This window comes from Aythya fuligula, chromosome 4, assembly GCF_009819795.1.
Source record: "Aythya fuligula isolate bAytFul2 chromosome 4, bAytFul2.pri, whole genome shotgun sequence".
Taxonomy (NCBI): Eukaryota; Metazoa; Chordata; class Aves; order Anseriformes; family Anatidae; genus Aythya; species Aythya fuligula.
The window spans coordinates 7,617,342-7,640,329 of record NC_045562.1 but is presented as its reverse complement, the minus strand read 5'-3'; the positions used below and the strand labels follow the sequence as shown (position 1 = coordinate 7,640,329).

Below are 22,988 nucleotides of genomic sequence, written 5' to 3'. Positions count from 1 at the left end.
GCAGTTTTGGGTGCCACAGTATAAGAAAGACATAAAACTGTCAGACAGTGTCCAAAGGAAGTCTATGAAGGCTAAAGCTTCCTCATGAGGGAAGCGGAGGGGCAGGCGCTGAGCTCTGCTCTCTGGGGACAGCGACAGGACCCGAGGGGACGGCATGGAGCTGGGACAGGGGAGGGTCAGGCTGGGGGTTAGGGAGAGGATCTGCACCCAGAGCATGTGCTCCTGATCACCCCTGCTTTGTCAGTGCTCCCAAAAAGCCTCCAAGCATTCTGGTTAGCTCAACTCCACAGGTGCTCAGCTTCTCTTAGTGGCCCTATCACTGATGTTCTGGAAACTACAAGTGCTGATTCTGGCAGATAAAAGCATAAGTACCTAAATTGTAACTCCATTAATCATAACTTCTTAATGCTCAGTGCCCAACTTCAGAGATAAATGCATTGTTTTTTATTTTTTTTCATTTCCCCTTCTTGCTGTTTTGTCATGTTGTCTCTAGGGTTGCCTTCTACTCTCGGAAGCCCGTCGATGTGGTATATAGTTTTGCCACTTTCTTTCTATTCTCTGAACCATGCAAGTAAATCAGGTCACCACACGGAGCAGTTGGCTGAACTATATATGCTTTGTCATGTGTGTTTCAGGTTTATATGGGAAGGGTCTGTAGGCGAGGCCTCCTAGTGCTACTCTATTTCCTATGTTGGGTTGGTCGTGGTCTCTCATATGCTATTCTGGCAGATGTTTTGCACCAGCCAGGGTTGGGAGAAGAGGGGGGCTTGGACGCACTGTGAGCATGTGGGAGAAAGGCCTGGCAGTTGTGTTTTTGCATGGAGGGAGTTCTCTTTTCCATGTTGCAAGGGAAAGGGAGCCCAAAACAGCTAGGGATCTACATGGCTTCTTTTTAAATTCTTTTTATTTTTTGAATTGTATTATTGTTCATCTCCTGGAGGCAGTGCTTTTTAGCAAGGTGTTTCTGTACCTAAGTTTGGCTTTGAAGTGCAAGAAGATCCAGGGAAAGAAGTCTCTTGCAAGCCTGGGAAACAATATGTGCTGGAAAAAATTGCAAGTGATCTGCCAGGGTGTTCATCCCTGGGCAGCCCGAGTGCCAAAGGGAGGAACGAGGAGTGTGCCAGCACTGGAATGGGAAGGTGGTGGCACTGTAACTGCTGCCTGCCACCTCGCACTGCTGAACAGAGTGGCGAGGTGTGGGTGGAGAGGAGGGGACCGACACACCTACCTGCTGGAAAATCTGGGATGCCCTCAGGGAAACATCACCAGGTTCATTTCCACAAACAGAATCAGTGCTAGATTGCCCCAGAGGTACTTTTTTCTCCCACTAACATAATTTCCTAAATAAGACCAATGTGATTTAATAGTTTTGATAGACATATTTCATTTTGAACCTGTGGTAATGTGTGCCCTCATTCTGCAAGTTCCCATGTGCAGGTGGAACAGGACAGATCTAGAAATTTCAGCTGTGACTATCTGAGTAAAGCAGTCTTTTCGTGGGGCATTGCTCTCCAAACCAGCCGTCTGAATTCTGATTTAGGCTCTCCTACCTTCTCCTATGAAGTAGTGGAAGATATTTTTGTAGCATTCAAAAGAATTAGAAACTTCAAAGCAACAATTCATTTCTGTAAAATCCATCTATACCTCAGAGAGTTGGGAGAATCTTATCAAGTAGAGATAGAGCGCTGACAGCATTGAACTAGGATGCTACTTAGTGTCTTTGCTAACTATGGTGCATTGTGCAAATTAACTAAAGCAAGAAGCCTTGGGCCCCTTACCAAGGTCAGTCTCCTAATAAAAGTGTGAGCCTATTTTAAGAAACTGGCAGAAACTGGTCCTGTGGATAGACAAGAACCAAGGAGCAGCTGCGTCTGTGCAAAGACAAGAGGTCAACTAGCAGTGATGAGGAAGAGTGATCAACCTTCATCCCCACGACCCCCGACGACCACCACCAGTAGACACTGCACAAATTCAGATGGGAGGATTTTATGGAAATTACTCCTTTGAACTAATTTTAATATGAAGCAGGGACAGGTTATGAATATGTATAGGCGTATTGTAAAACTTCATGCATAACTCTTTGTTGCATATAACCATGGCAAGTTGCCGCGTCAGGTGCCCACGACTTCGGTAGGACAACCCCCTGTGCTGCCCAGCGCTGAATAAACATTCCTACTTTACAATATTACTGATTGTGAAGTCTGTTTTCTGCAAGTCATAGCTGCTTGGAAAGTGGAAAGATTTAAAAAATAATAATAAAAAAAAATTTCATGTGAAATACTCAAAGCTGGTTGATATTTCTTTGGATAGTCCCGGGTGAATTATAAAATTCTGCTTTTGTAAATACAAATATAAATTTAAAACATTATCTCCATATCCAATACTTAAAAAAAAAAAAAAAAAAAAAAAAGTTGATTGGAAAGCATGCCAAAGTAAAATAACTTCTCAAATCAAAGGCCCATGCTAATGTACTGTATTTAAATACGAAAATATGTAAAATGGTCATGAAATTTTTTCAGTAGAGATGCAAGAAGCTGGGATAGTGAATGATTTTTAATATTTTAGGAATGAAAATGAGTCATTTGGGGATGTGCATGGTTAATATTTTTAGCTCTTTGATTTTAAAAATAATAATTTAAAAATAAAAATCAAATAAACCACAAAGGATGGTTCTTTTATGGGTTGATTCTAGTATATTGATGTGTATACCATGCAAGAAAAATCAGAAGGCTTAAAAATAGGGGAAGGGTTATGCTGATAATTCCTTGCTCATACTTGACAGCGTCTTCCTCTGATACATTCATATAAATGTCGTTGTTAGTCCTCTGCTAGTGCCCGTGGAGAGCCTGAGCCAAGGACGTCTGCTGCAGGCAAATGTTGGTCCTGGTGGAAATCCAGAGCCTCCTGCCTGGCCAGGAAAAGTCGATCAGCAGCACACAGAGAAAGTGGTAGGAGGTAACCGCCAGGTGGCACTGATATAATACCAGTACTCTGCAGACCTTAACAATTTTTCACGTGAAGAGTACAAAATAACTGGTAAAGTGCAAGTTATCATTGACTCAAGGCAGACTTATTTTGTAGCAATCAAATTTTGTTTTGTCAAAGTTTCTTGGGAGGAACTTGTGTTTTCTAGGAAGGGGACTGCTGAAGCGCAATTAAAACATAATGAGTTCTTGTGGTGTCATCTAATTACCTGTAGCCTTAATGTTTTATACTTAAAAAGTAATGAAGAGAATTAAAGGTGACTTTTACAGCAGGGCAAAGTGAGTTCTGTGTGCAAACATGACTTCAAACTGGCAGCAAGATGGGATTTGTTAACCTTTAATAACTCATTTGTGTGTTCATGACGTGCTGTGAAATTGCTGACCCTACTGAGGGGGGTTCCAGAAGCTCAAAGGGCTGTTGACTGGGATAAGAGTTGCACAAAAGAGGTCAAAAAGCATTAGGTGTATGATGCCTATCGGCCCAGCCTACCCAGATCCCTCTGCAGAGCCCTCCTACCTCAAGCTGATCAACACTCAGGCCTAACTTGCAGAATAGCACTCTGGAAACTTACTGAGGGTGCACTTGATCCCCTCGCTGACATGGCTGATAAAGATATTGAAGAGAATTGGCCCCAACACTGAGCTGTGGGGGACACTGGTAGTCACCGGCCTCCAGCGGGATTTAACTCCATTCACCACAGCTCCTTAGGCCTGGCCACACAGCCAGTTTTTAACCCAAGAAAGCATACAACTGCCCAGGCCTTGAGCTGCCAGCTTCTTCATGAGAATGCTGAGGGAAATGGTGTCAAAAGCCTTAATGAAGCCTACGTAGGCTACAGCCACAGCCTTTTCCCCATCCACTGAGCGCATCACCTTGTTGTAGAAGGAGACCAGGCTGTGAAGCAGGACCTGCCTTTTATAAAGCCATGATGACTGGGCCTGATCGCCTGGTTGTCCTCCAAGTGCTGTGAGATGGCACCTGAGATAACAAGCTCCATGAGCTTCCTTGGCACCGAGCTCAGATGGACAGGCCTGAGTTCTCGAATATATCAGTGAGTGCCCTTTGGGCAGATCCTCCCTGAGCCTTTTTTTTCTCCAGGCTGGACAGCCCCAGCTCTCTCAGCCTTTCCTCACAGGAGAGATGCTCCAGTCCCTCAGTCATCCTTGTGGCCCACTGCTGAACTCTCTCCAGCAGTTCCACATCACTCCTCTACTGCGCAGACCAGAACTGGATATGGCACTGCAGCTGTGGCCTCAACAGTGCTGAATAGAGGGGAATGATCACCTCCTTCAGCCCTTTGGCAACACTTTGTCTAACACAGCCCTGGATACCATTAGCTGCCTTTGCTGCAATGGCACATGCTGTCAGCTTAGCTATGGTGTCCACCGGGATCACAAAGTCTTTTCCTAAAAAGCTGCTTTGTAGATGGACAACTCCCAGCATGTCCTGGTGCCTGGGGTTGCTCCTGCCCAGGTGCAGGACTTAGCACTTCCCCTTGCTGGATCCAATGAAATAGACAGGTTCTGCCTTTGCAAACCTCAGAAACAGCAGTTCAACGCCTGTGACAGGCCCTGCAAGCCGTTCCAACCCCTACAACGGGCCCTGCAGCCATTCCAGTCCCTGTGACAGGCCCCAAAGCTGGGACGGGGAACCAAACCGTGCCAGTGTCAGTTGCCTTGTATCCAAGATGAAACAATGGATGAAAAAGTCAGGTCTATTATAAAGCGGATGAACTCCTACTGAGACTGGGGAGGAAGAAGTCCAGGCAGGCTACTGTAAAGTGGCTGGGCCATCAGAGGAACAGGAAGACAAAGAGGAAGATATCATACAGGCATCAATAGCTACCCAAAGCCTATCCCAGGATGAGATACAAGATATGCAAAAAGATTTCAGTCATCGTCCAGGTGAGCACCTTGTCACCTGGCTGCTCCGGTGCTGGGACAATGGAGCCAATAGCCTGGTATTAGAGGGCAGGGAAGCCAGGCAGCTGGGATTCCTCTCTAGGGAAGGGGGCATTGACAAAGTGATTGGAGAAGGAGCACAAATCTTCACCCTCCTCTAGAGGATGCCTCATCCTGGAAGTGTTTAAGGCCAATTTGGAAAGGGCTTTGGGAACTCTGGTCTAATGGAAGCATTGTGCAGTCAAGGTCAGCTGCCCACCAGGACAGAGACTCTGTAGCCGTTCTGGTCACCAGTTCTGTCTGAACGCTCTTGTGGGGACAATCTTTTCCTTTTTGCTGCCTGGGCTGTAACCACCTGCAAGTATGGGCCTGGTGCTGCTCACCTTTCTGCCACAGAGCACCTCAGAGAAGATGCAGGCTTCATCTTCTCTACTCCCTCCCTGCACCTCAGCGCCTCTTTGTTCCCGATGCAGGCGCTATCAAATAAATCCCGTCCCACCGTTTCTAAAACGGTCTGTCTCAAGCAATGGACAGGAGACTCTGCCAGATTCCGGTGTGTCGCCCAGAACAAGAGGGACTGTACATCCTTCTTTCGTAGTGTTATCCCTACTTCCTTGGCCAAGGATTTAACAGTACTCACCACCTCATCGACTCCAGGCCCCATGGCCACCCGCGTACCTAGCACGTACGCACCACGCCTAACTCGCGCCACGCCTAACTCGCGCCAACCGGTTTCACATTGAGAATCGTATCATGTCGGGGTCACCAAATGTCGGATAACCCGACCAAAAGGCCCTGGGACAAACGGACACAATGACCAAATTTCTGTGCCATAAGCCAATTTATTGCTGTGTGACAGTATCTTATATAGTGCCAAAGCGTCCCACCCAGGAACCCAGAACCCCTCCCACTATGCTCGCAGGAACTCCAGAACCTTCCCCTCGTGCATGCAGGCACGACCCAGAATAATCCCACAGAGGAAATGGGAGGGAGAGGGGGGAGAGGCCATCCCATTACCATCATGCAGGGTTGCCTGCAGATGCCTACGCATGGTGGCGGAGGCAGGGCCGGGAGTACGGAGCGGTCCGGGTGGTTCTGCGATGACGCTGGTGCTGTCTCGCTGGTGGGAGCCCTGGCACGATGGTGTTGTGCCACACCAGATGGGCTGGCGGTGGATCCACCTCCATCGGCTCCTCGTCCTCCGCAGGTGGATCCACCTCCATGGGCTCCACACCATCTGCCGCGGCCGCTCCGTTTCCACTGCTGCACCACCGCCTCCACTTCCTCGCAGGCTCCATGACCCAACTCGCCTTTATCCCACACAGGGGTGGGCAGCTGTCGCCCCAGGTTCTCTTAATCCCAGCCATGCCTGGTGGTCGCTAGAGATCCTGGGGGATCAGCGAGGGGGGGGCCAGGCGCAGGGGCTTTTATAGGCGCCAGGACAACGCCGGGGGGCAGATGCCACTGTGACATCAGGAGGCCTCTGTGATGGCCGCAGTGATGGCGCCACGCCCCAGGCCCGACATGGCCGTGTTGGAAGGGGGATTGTGCGGCCTGAAAGAGGCCCTGGTGTGGAAGGAGGAGGAGGGCCAGGGGGCTGGGGAACCCTTTCCCAGGCCATTTTGCTTGCCAGAGAGACAGGCTGCCCCTTGGGCACCAGGACTCATCCCATGCCTCCTCAGCCCCCTCCTCATCCCATGCCTCGTGTCCCTGTGCCACAAGATGGTGGCAACATTTCGGGTCTTCCTTTACCCCTGCCTGTCACCACCACATCTCCCTGCATGTGGCTCAGCCCCCCCTGTTTGAGTGAGACGGTTCATGAGTGGGGCCAGTTGTGGTCCTGGCACAGTGGCAGAAAATAAAGCTGTTGAAAGTGAGACCTAGAAAGACGCTTTTTATCTGAAACCAATGTTCTTCTCAGTGAGCATACCCGATGGTATGGCACAGGGTTTGAAGGGTTTTAGACATTCTGACTTGGTTCCCAATGCATATATGGGGAAATGGGCTGAAATAAATTTGTCTAAGTAGCGATACTGGAAATTGATTCAATGTCTTCTGAACAAAAACATGATGAGATGGAGGGTTCAAAGGAAAATATGGTTAAAATACCCAAGTAGCTAATCACATGCACCTGACTTACTGATGTGGAAAAGCTGGGCAAGGTGGATAGTACCTCAGCATTTGGGTTATGCACAAGCAGTCTAGCAGGTTGTACAAACACCGTTTTGCTGTTCTTACACAAATGCCTGTGCAATATTTATTTTGAACTGCTTGTTCATGACACTTCTACTTGCAGATGTGTAAGAGCATGTGCAGTCTTCTCTGACCATTTCGATATTTCTAGTGTTAAAAGTTTCCCATCCAATACAGGTCCAGCTATGGAAGTATTAATAAGGAAATATTAGAATTGTTATAATTTGTATTGATTGGTAGTAATGTGGTCTGATGAGAGACGTGTATAACTTAAACCCCAAGCTAAAACTTGCACACTGGAAAAAGATCAGCCAAACATGAGGTTGCTTTGTGGTAGGGCTTTAAAAAATGGGAAGGGAGGTCACTGTCAGCCTGATTGATGGCCTCTCGTGATGCCAGGTAACCCAAGAACAGGAGATGTGTCCTCTCCAAGGAGGTTATACTTTGACAGTATGATGCACTGTAAAATGGTAATGGAATAGGTCATTGCTGGAGGCCTTTAAGCACAAGTTTTCTCTCAGCAATGATCCAGAGAATTGATGCTGCATTGGGAAAAGGTCCAATCTACATGGTCTCTCAAGAATCATTCAAACTCTGTTTTTAAGTGCGTCGTTTACTTTAAATTTATTTATTTGTTTATTTATTTATTTAATCTCTCAATCAGCAGACTGTGGTTTTAGCAAACTTGCAGGATGTTCCAAGAAAATCTATCTTGTGATGCATTGGATTTGAATGGGAACTAGTTTGCCCTTAAGATATGAATCAAACCTCCTCAATCCATGCCTGGCATCCCTGTGCCACAAGATGGTGGCAACAACATTTTGGGAAGGGCAGTGGTCCTCCATTAACCCCAACCTGTTACTGCCACGTTTCCCAGCAAGTGGAGCAGCCCCCATGCTTGACACGAGCTTGGGTGGGGCCAATGATGCAGATATCCCACATGTGGGTAAGGGAGGCACGGGCAGCCTGCACCAGGTCTACCAGCAGTCAATTAAAGCCTTGCTGGTATGCAGTTGGTGTGCAAGCCCTTCCTTGCCATCCACAGCACCTACCAACATGAATTATGCTTGATGGAGATACATAAGTGGCCTTGTAGGATGAGGGGAGGGCAGCAAATGCCACTGGCTGCCGTGAGGGTTTTGGAAGAGCCACTTGAAACTACTACCTTCACGAAAAGGCTGCTTCCATTACATGGAGGTGGAACCTGGATGCTGAATGTCAGACTTTCTGATCGAATGAGTCAGTCTATTTAAACCATAACCAAACCAAGCTAAAAAAGAGCAGTGCTTTGGCTGGCCCAAGCCTTTTGGAGCTGTTCTGCGTTGAAACTGTAAAAGGAGGCAGCCCCATCCACGTTCTCCTAGGAGTTTCTTCAGGGTCTGTTCACAGAAGCACAGAATGAAAGCCAAAGCCCTGTTAGAATTGGATTTGGCCAGGGACAAAAAGAGTATCAAGAAGCTTCTAGATGTCCATCAGGAGGTGATAAAAGGAAGACTGGGAAAACTGTGGGCCCTTTCCAGAAGAAAATGGGACACCTGGTCACCCAGGAGATGGTGAAGGCTGAGGTACTCGATGGCTTTTTTTGCCTCAGTCTTCACTGGCAAGAGCAGTAGCCACACAGCCTGGACACCAGAAGGAAAAGCAGGGAGTGGAAGAATGTTCAACCACACCCTGTAGGAGAAGATCAGGTTTGAGACCAGCTAAGAAACCTGAAGGTTTCTTAACAAGTCCATGGAACCTGATGAGATACATCCACAGGTCCTGTGGGAACTGGCGGATGTGGTTGATAAGGCACTACCCATCGTGTCTGAGAAGTCATGGCAGTCTGGTGACGTTCTCAGTGACTGGAAGAGGGGAAACATAACCTCCATGTTTAAAAAGGGAGAAAAGGAAGGCCTGGGGAGCTACAGGGCAGTCAATCTCACCTCTGTGCCTGGCAAGATCATGGAGCAGATCCTCCTGGAAATTAAGCTAAGGCACATTGAAAAAATAAAGGGGTGATTGGTGACAGCCAGCATGGCTTCACCATGGGCAGATTGGGCCTGACAAATCATCTACATCCTCCATTATATCCTTGTCTCTAAATTGGAGAGACATTGATTTGACGAATGGACCACCTGGTGGGTAAGGCATTGGCTGGATGATCACACTCCAAGAGTTGTGGTCAACAACTCGACGTCCAAGTGGAGATCTGTAATGAGTGGTGCTCCTCAGGGGTCAGTGCTGGGGCCGGCGCTGTTTAACGTCTTTGTCAGTGACACGGACAGCGGGATCGAGTGCACCCTCAGCAGGTTTGTTGATGCCACCAAGCTGTGTGGTGCAGACACAGATCTGAGAGAACGGAGGGCGTTGGCAGAAGGGGAACTGCTTGCACAGCTGGTTGCAAAGTTACATAAAAGTGTCCTTGGAAAATCGCCCCTTGCTGACACGCTCTTCTCGGTACCCAGGGGAAACGGCTGCAGTGCCACAGAGAGCTATGCTGGACTCCAAAAGGCCGGGCCTGTTTATTCGCCATACCATGCTCTCAAGGTCTTCTTTTCTGCTGTAATTATTAATCCTTTCACAAATAGCTGGGGGGGAGCTGCTGCCCGGCCAAAGGTTGCCCCTCGGCAGGGAGTGGAAGCCCGAGCGAGCGGTGCCGTGAGTCTCCTCCCTGCAGCCCGGCCACCAGCCCCTGGAGGCTGCGCCTTTCAGGGGGCACAGGGGACTCCCTGCTCGCAGGGGAACCTCCCGCTCTGCTCTCCGCCAGCTCTGGTCCCTCGCCAGGCCGCCCGCCGCGCTCCCTGCTTCCCCCTCCAGCCGCAGCTGCGGGGCCAGGAGCGCTCGGGGCCTCGACGCCAGCTGCGGGTCCGGCCACACAGACGGCAGCTCACCTCCAGCCTGCACCGCCGCCGGCTCCTCTCACCCCACATGGCCACGTCTGGAAAAGTAAGGACGCTCGCTGCCCTGCTCCCCGTCCCAAGCCGAAGGCGAAGCTCCCCGGCAGCCTCACTCCCTCTCCTTGCAGGTCATCCGCTGCAGAGCTGCTGTTGCCTGGGCAGTGGGCAAACCGCTCTCTCTCGAGGAGGTGGAGGTTGCACCCCCAAAGGCGCGTGAAGTCCGTGTCAAGGTAAAAGCAAGGGCTGCCGAGCGTGAATGCCGGCTCCGTTTCTCTCTTCTAGGGAAAAGACTGCTAACATGATTACAGAATCACAGAATTTCTAGGTTGGAAGAGACCTCAAGATCATCGAGTCCAACCTCTGACCTAACGCTAACAGTCCCCGCTAAACCATATCCCTAAGCTCTACATCTAAACGTCTTTTAAAGACTTCCAGGGATGGTGACTCCACCACTTCCCTGGGCAGCCTGTTCCAATGCCTCACAACCCTTTCGGTAAAGAAGTTCTTCCTAACATCTAACCTAAAACTCCCCTGGCGCAACTTAAGCCCGTTCCCCCTCGTCCTGTCACCAGGCATGTGGGAGAACAGACCAACCCCCACCTCGCTACAGCCTCCTTTAAGGTACCTGTAGAGAGCAATAAGGTCGCCCCTGAGCCTCCTCTTCTCCAGGCTGAACAAGCCCAGCTCCCTCAGCCGCTCCTCGTAGGACTTGTTCTCCAGGCCCCTCACCAGCTTCGTCGCCCTTCTCTGCACCCACTCAAGCACCTCCATGTCCTTCTTGTAGCGAGGGGCCCAAAACTGAACACAGTACTCGAGGTGCGGCCTCACCAGAGCCGAGTACAGGGGGACGATCACCTCCCTAGCCCTGCTGGTCACAAATACAGACCATTTACATAATACAGAACGTGCAGGCTTGTAGGTAAAGGCGCAGACCTGTGCACAGCGGTGCTCTGGGAATGTGGAGGGCTCACAGCTGGCAGTGGCTGTCCCATGCCCTGCCTGTCACAAACATCTCCCCAGCTTCTGGCACTGAAGCTGTTCAGGCCAAGAGGAAAGGACGGTCTGCATGGGATTATCAGATTCCGTACCAAAACTGTGCAAAGGACTCACCAAGCTGGTGACACCCAAAGAAGTGAAAGAAACTTCTATTAACTGACTAGAAAACAGACCAGGCTCCTTCTACAGCTCACCTGCTCTTTCCTCTCCAAACAGATCGTGGCCACAGGGATTTGTCGCACAGATGACCACGTTCTGGAAGGTTCCTTTCTTGACATTGATTTCCCAGTCATCCCTGGCCATGAAGGAGCTGGGATTGTGGAGAGCATTGGGGAAGGAGTGACCTCTGTGAAACCAGGTAACCAGCTCACACCCGGGACTCAGCTCTCAAAGCCCATGGGGCCGCCCAGAGCTCGGAAATAGCCCCCAGCAGCCTGGAGCCATGACCCATGACTGTCTGCACACCAGTACCACTGGATCACCACACACACTTTCCTCATCTGCTCCCCAAAGTGCCCGAGTCAGCCTCTGAATCTTTCCTGCAGACAGAGGAGGCAGAGGGCTCATGAACTGTGACAGGCGGCACCTCCAGGCTGCCGAGCGAGAGGCACCTAACGCCGGTTCTGCTCTGTTCCAGGAGACAAAGTCATCCTCTTTGGCCTTCCTCAGTGCGGGGAATGCTGCTTCTGCAAGAATCCGGACTCCAACTACTGCCTGAAGTCCCAGTGAGTTTGCTTCCCCACCCTGTTGCCCATGCAGGCTCGGCTCTCAGCAGTGCTGCCGCGCAGGCGAGTGCTCTGCGTGATGAGTGACCCGTGCATGTGCTCCCTACAGCCTCTCCGTGTCGCAGTGCCTGCTGCCCGACAAGACCAGCAGGTTCACGTGCCGGGGGAAGCAGATCCACCACTTCCTCTGGATCAGCACCTTTGCCGAGTACACCGTGGTGCCGGAGTTCACCCTCGCCAAGATAGACGCTGCCGCGCCTCTGGACAAGGTCTGCTTGCTGGCCTGCGGCTTCTCCACGGGCTACGGGGCTGCCATCAACACCGCCAAGGTTGGTACCCAGCCGTGTCCAGGGCAAGCGCCCCGCAGCCACCTGCGCGCTCTGCCACAGCCTCCTCCTCCTCCTCCTGCGGGAGGCTGAGCCGGCCCCGTGTCGTGCAGGTCAAACCGGGCTCCACCTGCGCTGTCTTCGGCCTCGGAGGAGTTGGGCTCTCCGTGGTCATGGGCTGCAAGGCGGCCGGGGCCTCTCGCATCATCGCCGTCGATGTCAACAAGGAGAAGTTTGCCAGGGCCAAGGAGCTGGGGGCCACCGAGTGCATCAGCCCTAGGGACTTCCAGAAGCCTGTTCAGGAGGTGCTCACCGAGATGACCGGCTACGGCGTGGACTACTCCTTCGAGGTCATCGGGACAGCTGACACCATGGTACGTGGCCTTCTGACACAGTGCCCCTTCCAGCTCATTCACAGCGTCCCATCGGGGCAAATTTCACCACAGCGCGAGCTCTGTTGCCTGGTGCCAGCACTTGTGGGCTTGTCTGTGTGCAGAAAGGCAGTTTTCTGTCTTGGGGAGAAAATCATGTAGGAGTCTCAAAAGGGGATGGTGCTTTCATTGTACAGAAAGTGTTGGTTTGCAGATAGCTATGAGTGGCAGACAACTGAAATTTCTCTCAAGTGTTTTTAATGCACTCATCTGTCCCATCAGGTCGCTGCCCTGGCCTCCTGCAATATGAACACTGGTGTCTGCGTGGTGGTTGGAGTATTACCTTCTGGTTCAGTGGTTCCCATCGATCCTTTGCTTTTTCTAAGTGGCCGTACCTGTAAGGGGACTTTGATTGGAGGTATGAAAGTAAGGGAAATATTGCAGACATTTCAGTGTTGTCCTTTCACAGTAATTCCCAAACTGTCTGTAGAACAGTTACCCTTTATGTTTAAATATATTTATTTACAAGTAATAATAGCAGCATTTCTCCAGTCACTCACTGCAGGTGCTTTTCCCTCTTCTCTAGGCTGGAAGATGAGAGACTCCATCCCCAAACTGGTCTCCAGCTATATGGAGAAGAAATTTAACTCTGACTTGCTGATCACGCACACGCTGCCGATCGCTAAGATCAACGAGGGCTTTGAATTGCTACGCGCAGGCAAAAGGTGAGGATGTGGCTCGCAGGAGCGAGGCTCCCCCTGCGAGGCAGCGCCCGGCTCGCTGCCCTCAGCCAGCGCCCAAGCAGTGCCAGCAGGCAGGGCCCCAGTCCCGGTGGTGGGAGGCCCTGCTGTAAGGCGGAGGGAAGACCTCCACTTTCCAACAACTCGCTGTGGCGTTGGAAAGCAGAGTGAGGAGGAAGGGGCATCTGTGGGGACCTCGCAGACTGTGCCTTCAGGCTGAGGTACAGGAGCTGCGGGGCGGGACGGGGTGCCTCAGGCTTTCCTTCAGCACCCTTGTTGAGCTCAGAAGAGGCTGGGGGAGAGCTGAGGTGGCCGGTCCCGGCCGCACCTGCCTGCACCTCTGCCTGCTCCTGAGCACTGCGGCAGCACCTCCGGTAACTGCTCCCTTTTTCCCCCTTCCAGCATCCGCACCGTCCTGCTCTTCTGAGGGATGCGGCTGAGGGAGGATGAGCGCGGTCAGCAGCCCAGCAGGACCTCGTGGCGCAGGCCCTGCTCTCTCACCGTCTCCCTGCACTGAGCACAAGGAGATGAGCACGAGGACCTCGACGGCTCTGATGCTGCTGCCTGTGCTTTCACGCCCTGCGAGAGCTGCAACGCCGCCTCTCCTGAGGAAACACATGCACAAGTTAAAGCTTTCTTCCAACGCTCCCACGCAGTGCTGTGAACAGCAGGGGCCTCACAGGACATGAGGAGCTCTGCCTTGCACCCCTGACCCCACCACCACACCCGTCTTCTCTGCACTGAGCAACTTCCTTTGCTCCCTCCCCTGCTGATGCCTCCAATCTGTAAGCACCTTGCATGCAGACACTGCAAGCACCTTGCATGCTTATGCATGAAATGCCTTGCACACTTACACACCACATGCCTTGCACGCTGACATAGCAAATGCCTTGCAGACCGTCACGCCAAAATGCCTTGCATGCTGATGTACCACATGCTTTGCATGCTGGTGCACAAAACAGCTTACTTAACAGCTTGCAAGTTTGTTAAAAACTGCTGTGGGGGAGATCAAATAAATAAATAAAGAGTATCAAAGTAATTAAATCACTTAAAAACAGAGCTCGGATTATTCTTGAGAGACCACGTAGATTAGCTTTTCTTCTCAGTGCAGCATCGATTTTCTGGATCGTTGCTGAGAGAGAACTTGTGCTTAAAGGCCTCCAGCAATGATCTATTCCATTATTATCTCAAAGTGCATCATACTCTTAAAGTATAACATACTTGGAGAGAACACATCTCTTGCTCAACCTCATAGCCACTTTTTATGGCCCCAAAGACCATTATTATGTCCCTCTGCCCTTTTCCCATTTCCTTGCGTCCTGACAACTGCATCCCTGTTTCCACAGCCAAACCACATAGCAGGGGGTTGCCAGCTCTTGCTCACTTTGTCATCCACTACTTCTTGCAGGCATTTTTCTGCATCTTGCACTTGCACACCTGCAATTTTGCAATTACTGCTATTGAATTCCATCCCAATTCTTTAAAACATCTCTTTCCGTGTGCATGGAAGTCTCTTGCTATCTGCATGTTTAATGAGTGTACTTGAATCCAACATGGAAGTCACTCAATAAGAGATATTAACTGGGCTCAGACAACAGCAGAACCTTGACAGACACCACTCAACATATCCTGTGAATCAGACTAGCAGATGCCAAATAACTAATCTCTCAATAAGACTTACCACCAATAATTTCCCCAAGCGACCAGAATTTCAGCATGGGGAGCACATACAGAATCCTGACACAAATGCTCTTCAAGATCTACTTTAGGATGCAGATTATGGAACAGGACTTTGATAGCCTCACAAGACTACACACATTATACCTGGTTCAAAATCAGCTGAAAACAAATGGCTGTAATTCCATTCAGCATTTTGCAAGCGTTCAATTAACTGCTGACCGTACTGAATAACAGTGCTATGCTTACAAGTTATATCACACTGTTGTCAGATTTCAGCAGCATTTGTGTGCCTTTTGAGATCAACACAGCTTGTAAGATGTTCCCAAACTGATAGCCTTTAGTCTGCACGAGTTTCGTGTGACGTCCTTCAAGTTAACAAACTCATCTTCAAAACAGAATGGAGTATTGGTTTGTAGTCACCAGAGCAATACATCCAAACCAAGAAACAAGCAGTTCAAAATAAATATTGCACAGGCATTTGTGTAAGAATAGCAAAACGGTGTTTGTACAACTTCAATGTTCAGTTGCACAGAGCCTGTCTGAAAGAGAATTTATGCACATTTTCTCTTGTAACTACCATAGGTCTCAAACACTCAGTCTTGACTGCAAAACGTGCTTGCGCCAGAGCTTCCATGTGGCCACAGATGTCCTTCAGCATCCGTGCCCTGCAGAGCAGGCAGGGAACACACTGACTGAATGGCAGTGGGACTGCTCCCAGAGTCCACAGTGGAAATGGTACTGGAAGTCACTGTGGCCTCTGTGATGGCCGCAGTGATGGCGCCACGCCCCATGCCCGACATGGCCGTGTTGGGAGGGGGCTTGTGCGGCCTGAAAGAGGCCCTGGTGTGGAAGGAGGAGGGCCAGGGGGCTGGGGGCCCCTTTCCCGGGCCATTTTGCTTGCCAGAGAGACAGGCTGCCCCTTGGGCACCGGGACTCATCCCATGCCTCCTCAGCCCCCTCCTCATCCCATGCCTCGTGTCCCTGTGCCACAAGATGGTGGCAACATTTCGGGTCTTCCTTTACCCCTGCCTGTCACCACCACATCTCCCTGCAAGTGGCCCATGATTTGAGTGAGACAGTTCTTGAGTGGGGCCAGTCGTGGTCCTGGCACAGTGGCAGAAAATAAAGCTGTTGAAAGTGAGACCTAGAAAGACGCTTTTTATCTGAAACCAATGTTCTTCTCAGTGAGCATACCCGATGGTATGGCACAGGGTTTGAAGGCGTTTAGACATTCTGACTTGGTTCGCAATGCATATATGGGGAAATGGGCTGAAATAAATTTGTCTAAGTAGCGATACTGGAAATTGATTCAATGTCTTCTGAATAAAAACATGATGAGATGGAGAGTTCAAAGGAAAATATGGTTGAAATACCCACGTAGCTAATCACATGCACCTGACTTACTGATGTGGAAAAGCTGGGCAAGGTGGATAGTACCTCAGCATTTGGGTTATGCACAAGCAGTCTAGCAGGTTGTACAAACACCGTTTTGCTGTTCTTACACAAATGCCTGTGCAATATTTATTTTGAACTGCTTGTTTCTTGGTTTGGATGTATTGCTCTGGTGACTACAAACCAATACTCCATTCTGTTTTGAAGATGAGTTTGTTCACTTGAAGGACGTCACAGGAAACTCACGCAGACTAAAGGCTATCAGTTTGGGAACATCTTACAAGCTGTGTTGATCTCAAAAGGCACACAAATGCTGCTGAAATTTGACAAGAGTATATTATAACTATATATAGCATATCACAGTCATTCAGTAAGGTGAGCAATTAGTCGAATGCTTGCAAAACACTGAATGGAATTACAGCCATTTGTCTTCAGCTGATTTTGAACCAGGTATAATTTATAGTCTTTTGCGGTTATCATAGAATACAAATTCTGTCCATATAGTGAGACAATTCCCACAGCAAAAGATTGCTGCTTTGCAGGTTAGTGGTGTAATTTTTTAGGAGTACGTGTTTCTCAGGCTAGACCCAGACTTTCCTAGTTGAAGTTCAGAGCAGTACAGCCCATAAGCAGTGGACTGGGAACAAAAATAATAGTCAGAAATCATTTTTATTTGTCACAGCTCATAGGCTATGCTGCCTTAAGGAGATCTTGTGGGTTTAGTATATGTCTTATTAACTTCAGAAGTCAGAAACTTGGGCAGACCTTTTCACTGTTTGCATATATACTGAAGGAAAAACATGACACTTCTACTTGCAGATGTGTAAGAGCATGTGCAGTCTTCTTTGACCATTTCGATCTTTCTAATGGTATATGTTTCCCATCCAATACTGGTCCAGTTATGGAAGTATTAATAAGGAAATATTAGAATTGTTACAGTTTTTATTGATTAGTAGAAATGTGGTCTGATGAGAGATGTGTATAACTTAAACCCCAAGCTAAAACTTGCACACTGGCAAAAGATCAACCAAACATGAGGTTACTTTGTGGTAGAGCTTTGAAAAATGGGAAGGGAGATTACCATCAGTCTGATTGACGGCCTCTTGTGGTGCCAGGTAACCCAAGAGTACGTGATGCCAGCAACCCAACAGTTTGATGCACTGTAAAATGGTAATGGAATAGATCATTGCTGGAGGCCTTTAAGCACAAGTTTTCTCTCTGCAATAATCCAGAGAATTGATGCTGCATTGGGAAAAGGTCCAATCTACGTGGTTTCTCAAGAATCATTCAAACTCTGTTTTTAAGTGAGTCATTTACTTTAAATTTATTTATTTATTTATTTATTTATTTATTTAATCTCTCAAACAGCAGACTGTGGTTTTAACAAACTTGCAGGATGTTCCAAGAAAATCTATCTTGTGATGCATTGGATTTGAATAGGAACTAGCTTGCCCTTAAGATATGAATCACCAAAGAGTATCTGGCATGCCTATCCTAAGATTTGTATAAGCCAATCATAAGAGTATTTGTCTTAAAATCAATCCAAGGATTATTCAGATAATATGCTAGGCTTACAAAGGGCTAGTTTATGGAGTGCTAAAGGCAAAAACTGACTGACATTTGTGTTTGTGTTTATTCCACAGTAGGAAAGTCTTGGAAAGGGTGCACTTGCTGAGGTATAGAATGTGATTGTCATATTTCAAGTTCAGGAAAACAGTACAGACTGACATACAGTGAAACAGAAAACAAAAATATTTTTAAGCAGTGGTCTGTTGAGAGCTGGGTGCCATCTACATTCACTTCTAGCAGTGTGTAAGCATCAGTAGAGAGTGATGGTTCACACTGATGCTTCTTCGTGTATACATTAGGGAGCAAACCCATTTGTTTGCTATTGAGTTTTGCAATTTAGAAAGCATTACAGTAGAGAATAGGAGTCTTACAGCAGTTGCTAATTTTGAGTCCATCCTATCATATCCTTGTGTTTCATTCTGTGCAGAAAACAAATGCTGTTGCCAGAACAATTGTGATGTTGGTAGCTCCCACAGAATCATACTGCTGTTGCCATAGACATGTATGGGACATAAATGTACTGTTAAATTTCTCTTTGTGATTCCATTCCCTAACTTTCTCTGAGGCTGTTACCAAAAAAGCACAACTAGATCAGGAGAAAAGCCAGCAGATTTTGCTCAGGAGGCCACAGTATGCACAGATTATAAATACAAATTGAAGGGAAGAAAATTCAGAGAAAATAAGCCATTGAGATGCGATGAGAAGAAGCTCGTGTTCAAATGAAAGGGTCTGGAGTGACGGCGCTCGTCGTCCCTCGACCGTGTCCCTCAGAAGAGCAGGACGGTGCGGATGCTGGACGGGGGAAGAAGGGAGCAGTTACCGGAGTTGCTGCCACAGTGCTCAGGAGCAGGTGGAGGGGCAGGCAGGTGAAGCCGGGACCGGCCACCTCAGCTCTCCCCCAGCCTCTTCTGAGCTCAGCGAGGGCGCTGAAGGAAAGCCTGAGGAACCCCGTCCCGCCCCGCAGCTCCTGTGCCTCAGCCTGAAGGCACAGTCTGCGAGGTCCCCACGGATGCCCCTTCCTCCTCACTCTGCTTTCCAATGCCACAGTGAGGTGTGGGGTCTGAGGGGCTACGCCAGGGCTGTGGGGTCTCTTCTGAGCTGCACACATCCAGGTTCATTCCCTGTGTTCCACCTTACAGCAGGGCCTCCCACCACCGGGACTGGGGCCCTGCCTGCTGGCACTGCTTGGGCGCTGGCTGACGGCAGCGAGCCGGGCGCTGCCTCGTGGAGGGACCTTGCTCCTGCGAGCCACATCCTCACCTTTAGCTTGCGCGTAGCAATTCAAAGCCCTCGTTGATCTTAGCGATCGGCAGCGTGTGCGTGATCAGCAAGTCAGAGTTAAATTTCTTCTCCAGATAGCTGGAGACCAGTTTGGGGATGGAGTCTCTCATCCTCCAGCCTAGAGAAGGGGGAAAAGCACCCGCAGTGAGTGACTGGAGAAATGCTGCTATTATTACTTGTGTATATATTTATATATACATGTATATACATACGTATATACGTATGTATATATATACGTATGTATATACGTGTATATATATACGTATATGTATATATACGTATATAATTATATATATACACGTATATATACATATATATACGTGTATACATATATACGTGTATATACACGTATATACGTATATATACGTATATATATGCGTATATACACATATATAAGTGTATATATATATACACGTATATATTTATCCTTAGAGGGTAACTGTTCTAAAGACAGTTCAGGAATTACTGTGAAAGGACAACACTCAAATGTCTGAAATCTTTCCTTTACTTCCATACCTCCAAGCAGAGTCCCTTTATAGGTTCGGCCACTTAGAAAAAGCAAAGGATCTATGGGAACCACTGAACCGGACGGTGCCTCTCCAACCACCACGCAGACACCAGTGTTCATGTTGCAGGAGGCCAGGGCAGCAACCTGATGGGACAGGAGAGTGAATCAGACACACTTATGGGAAATGCATTCTTTCTTTTCAGTTGTCTGCCACTCGCAGCTATCTGCAAACCTTTCTGTACAATGAAAGCACCATACCCTTTTGAGACTCCTACATGATTTTCTCCCCAAGACAGAAAACTGCCTTTCTGCACACAGACAAGCCCACAAGTGCTGGCACCAGGCAACAGAGCTCGCGCTGTGGTGAAATTTGCCCCGATGGGATGCTGTGAATGAGCTGGAAGGGACACTGTGTCAGAAGGCCACGTACCATGGTGTCAGCTGTCCCGATGACCTCGAAGGAGTAGTCCACGCCGTAGCCGGTCATCTCGGTGAGCACCTCCTGAACAGGCTTCTGGAAGTCCCCAGGGCTGATGCATTCGGTGGCCCCCAGCTCCTTGGCCCTGGCAAACTTCTCCTTGTTGACATCGACGGCGATGATGCGAGAGGCCCCGGCCGCCTTGCAGCCCATGACCACGGAGAGCCCAACTCCTCCGAGGCCGAAGACGGCACAGGTGGAGCCCGGTTTGACCTGCACGACACGGGGCCGGCTCAGCCTCCCGCAGGAGGAGGAGGAGGCTGTGGCAGAGCGCTTCTGCGGGCGCGCGGGTGGCTGCGGGGCGCTTGCCCTGGACACGGCTGGGTACCAACCTTGGCGGTGTTGATGGCAGCCCCGTAGCCCGTGGAGAAGCCGCAGGCCAGCAAGCAGACCTTGTCCAGAGGCGCGGCAGCGTCTATCTTGGCGAGGGTGAACTCCGGCACCACGGTGTACTCGGCAAAGGTGCTGATCCAGAGGAAGTGGTGGATCTGCTTCCCCCGGCACGTGAACCTGCTGGTCTTGTCAGGCAGCAGGCACTGCGACACGGAGAGGCTGTAGGGAGCACATGCACGGGTCACTCATCACGCAGAGCACTCGCCTGCGCGGCAGCACTGCTGAGAGCCGAGCCTGCATGGGCAACAGGGTGGGGAAGCAAACTCACTGGGACTTCAGGCAGTAGTTGGAGTCAGGATTCTTGCAGAAGCAGCATTCCCCGCACTGAGGAAGGCCAAAGAGGATGACTTTGTCTCCTGGAACAGAGCAGAACTGGCGTTAGGTGCCTCTCGCTCGGCAGCCTGGAGGTGCCGCCTGTCACAGCGCCTGGCATGAGCCCTCTGCCTCCTCTGTCCGCAGGAAAAATTCAGAGGCTGACTCGGGCACTTTGGGGAGCAGATGAGGAAAGGGTGTCCAGTGTCACCTGTGTGCAACCGGTCATGGGTCATGGCTCCAGGCTGCTGGGGGCTATTTCCGAGCTCTGGGCAGCCCCATGGGCTTTGAGAGCTGAGTCCCGGTTGCGAGCTGGTTACCTGGTTTCACAGAGGTCACTCCTTCCCCAATGCTCTCCACAATCCCAGCTCCTTCATGGCCAGGGATGACTGGGAAATCAATGTCAAGAAAGGAACCTTCCAGAACGTGGTCATCTGTGCGACAAATCCCTGTGGCCACGATCTGTTTGGAGAGGAAAGAGCAGGTGAGCTGTAGAAGGAGCCCGGTCTGTTTTCTAGTCAGTTAATAGAAGTTTCTTTCACTTCTTTGGGTGTCACCAGCTTGGTGAGTCCTTTGCACAGTTTTGGTACGGAATCTGATAATCCCGTACAGACTGTCCTTTCCTCTTGGCCTGAACAGCTTCAGTGCCAGAAGCTGGGGAGATGTTTGTGACAGGCAGGGCATCGGACAGGCACTGCCAGCTGTGAGCCCTCCACCTTCCCAGAGCACCGCTGTGCACAAGTCTGCGCCTTTACCTACAAGCCTGCACGTTCTGTATTATGTAAATGGTCTGTATTTGTGACCAGCAGGGCTAGGGAGGTGATCGTCCCCCTGTACTCAGCTCTGGTGAGGCCGCACCTCGAGTACTGTGTTCAGTTTTGGGCCCCTCGCTACAAGAAGGACATCGAGGTGCTTGAGCGGGTGCAGAGAAGGGCGACGAAGCTGGTGAGGGGCCTGGAGAACAAGTCCTACGAGGAGCGGCTGAGGGAGCTGGGCTTGTTCAGCCTGGAGAAGAGGAGGCTCAGGGGCGACCTTATTGCTCTCTATAGGTACCTCAAGGGAGGCTGTAGAGAGGTGGGGGTTGGCCTGTTCTCCCACGTGCCTGGTGACAGGACGAGGGGGAACGGGCTTAAGTTGCGCCAGGGGAGTTTTAGGTTAGATGTTAGGAAGAACTTCTTTACCGAAAGGGTTGTGAGGCATTGGAACAGGCTGCCCAGGGAAGTGGTGGAGTCACCATCCCTGGAAGACTTTAAAAGACGTTTAGATGTAGAGCTTAGGGATATGGTTTAGCGGGGACTGTTAGCGTTAGGTCAGAGGTTGGACTCGATGATCTTGAGGTCTCTTCCAACCTAGAAATTCTGTGATTCTGTAATCATGTTAGCAGTCTTTTCCCTAGAAGAGAGAAACGGAGCCGGCATTCACGCTCGGCAGCCCTTGCTTTTACCTTGACACGGACTTCACGCGCCTTTGGGGGTGCAACCTCCACCTCCTCGAGAGAGAGCGGTTTGCCCACTGCCCAGGCAACAGCAGCTCTGCAGCGGATGACCTGCAAGGAGAGGGAGTGAGGCTGCTGGGGAGCTTCGCCTTCGGCTTGGGGCGGGGAGCAGGGCAGCGAGCGTCCTTACTTTTCCAGACGTGGCCATGTGGGGTGAGAGGAGCCGGCGGCGGTGCAGGCTGGAGGTGAGCTGCCGTCTGTGTGGCCGGACCCGCAGCTGGCGTCGAGGCCCCGAGCGCTCCTGGCCCCGCGGCTGCGGCTGGAGGGGGAAGCAGGGAGCACGGCGGGCGGCCTGGCGAGGGACCAGAGCTGGTGGAGAGCAGAGCGGGAGGTTCCCCTGCGAGCAGGGAGTCCCCTGTGCCCCCTGAAAGGCGCAGCCTCCAGGGGCTGGTGGCCGGGCTGCAGGGAGGAGACTCACAGCACCGCTCGGGCTTCCACTCCTTGCCGAGGGGCAACCTTTGGCCGGGCAGCAGCTCCCCCCCAGCTACTTGTGAAAGGATTAATAATTACAGCAGAAAAGAAGACCTTGAGAGCATGGTATGGCGAATAAACAGGCCCGGCCTTTTGGAGTCCAGCTTAGCTCTCTGTGGCACCGCAGCTGTTTTCCCCTGGGTACTGAGAAGAGCGTGTCAGCAAGGGGCCATTTTCCAAGGACACTTTTACGTAACTTTGCAACCAGCTGTGCAAGCAATTCCCCTTCTGCCAACGCCCTCCATTCTCTCAGATCTGTGTCCACCAAGGTTTGGGGTTTGGTCAACTGCAGT

The 22,988-nt window shown here is 50.3% G+C and overlaps 2 protein-coding genes across 2 annotated transcripts; one reads left to right on the top strand and one right to left on the bottom strand.

Annotated features, from left to right (window-relative positions):
- Positions 1–9,989: 9,989 nt before the first annotated feature.
- Positions 9,990–13,543, top strand: LOC116488979 (alcohol dehydrogenase 1-like). Its single transcript, XM_032186993.1, has 9 exons — positions 9,990–10,007; positions 10,087–10,188; positions 11,171–11,312; positions 11,592–11,679; positions 11,789–12,008; positions 12,119–12,379; positions 12,659–12,794; positions 12,963–13,101; positions 13,519–13,543. Exons 1-9 carry the CDS (start codon positions 9,990–9,992, stop codon positions 13,541–13,543), a joined length of 1,131 nt encoding a protein of 376 aa, XP_032042884.1.
- Positions 13,544–19,019: 5,476 nt separating this feature from the next.
- On the bottom strand, positions 19,020–22,372 carry LOC116488993 (alcohol dehydrogenase 1-like). The gene is made up of 8 exons (XM_032187013.1): positions 22,355–22,372; positions 22,174–22,275; positions 21,050–21,191; positions 20,686–20,773; positions 20,357–20,576; positions 19,977–20,237; positions 19,555–19,690; positions 19,020–19,156 (listed from the first exon to the last, which is right to left on the bottom strand). Exons 1-8 carry the CDS (start codon positions 22,370–22,372, stop codon positions 19,020–19,022), a joined length of 1,104 nt encoding a protein of 367 aa, XP_032042904.1.
- Positions 22,373–22,988: the final 616 nt, after the last annotated feature.

Coding starts and splice junctions, on each gene's coding strand:
- LOC116488979 (XM_032186993.1), top strand. Junction 11,313..11,591: donor AGTGACCTCTGTGAAACCAG/GTAACCAGCTCA, acceptor GCTCTGTTCCAG/GAGACAAAGTCATCCTCTTT. Junction 12,009..12,118: donor CTGCCATCAACACCGCCAAG/GTTGGTACCCAG, acceptor CGTGTCGTGCAG/GTCAAACCGGGCTCCACCTG.
- LOC116488993 (XM_032187013.1), bottom strand. Junction 19,691..19,976: donor TCGGGACAGCTGACACCATG/GTACGTGGCCTT, acceptor CTGTCCCATCAG/GTTGCTGCCCTGGCCTCCTG. Junction 19,157..19,554: donor TAAAGGGACTCTGCTTGGAG/GTATGGAAGTAA, acceptor CCCCTTCTCTAG/GCTGGAGGATGAGAGACTCC.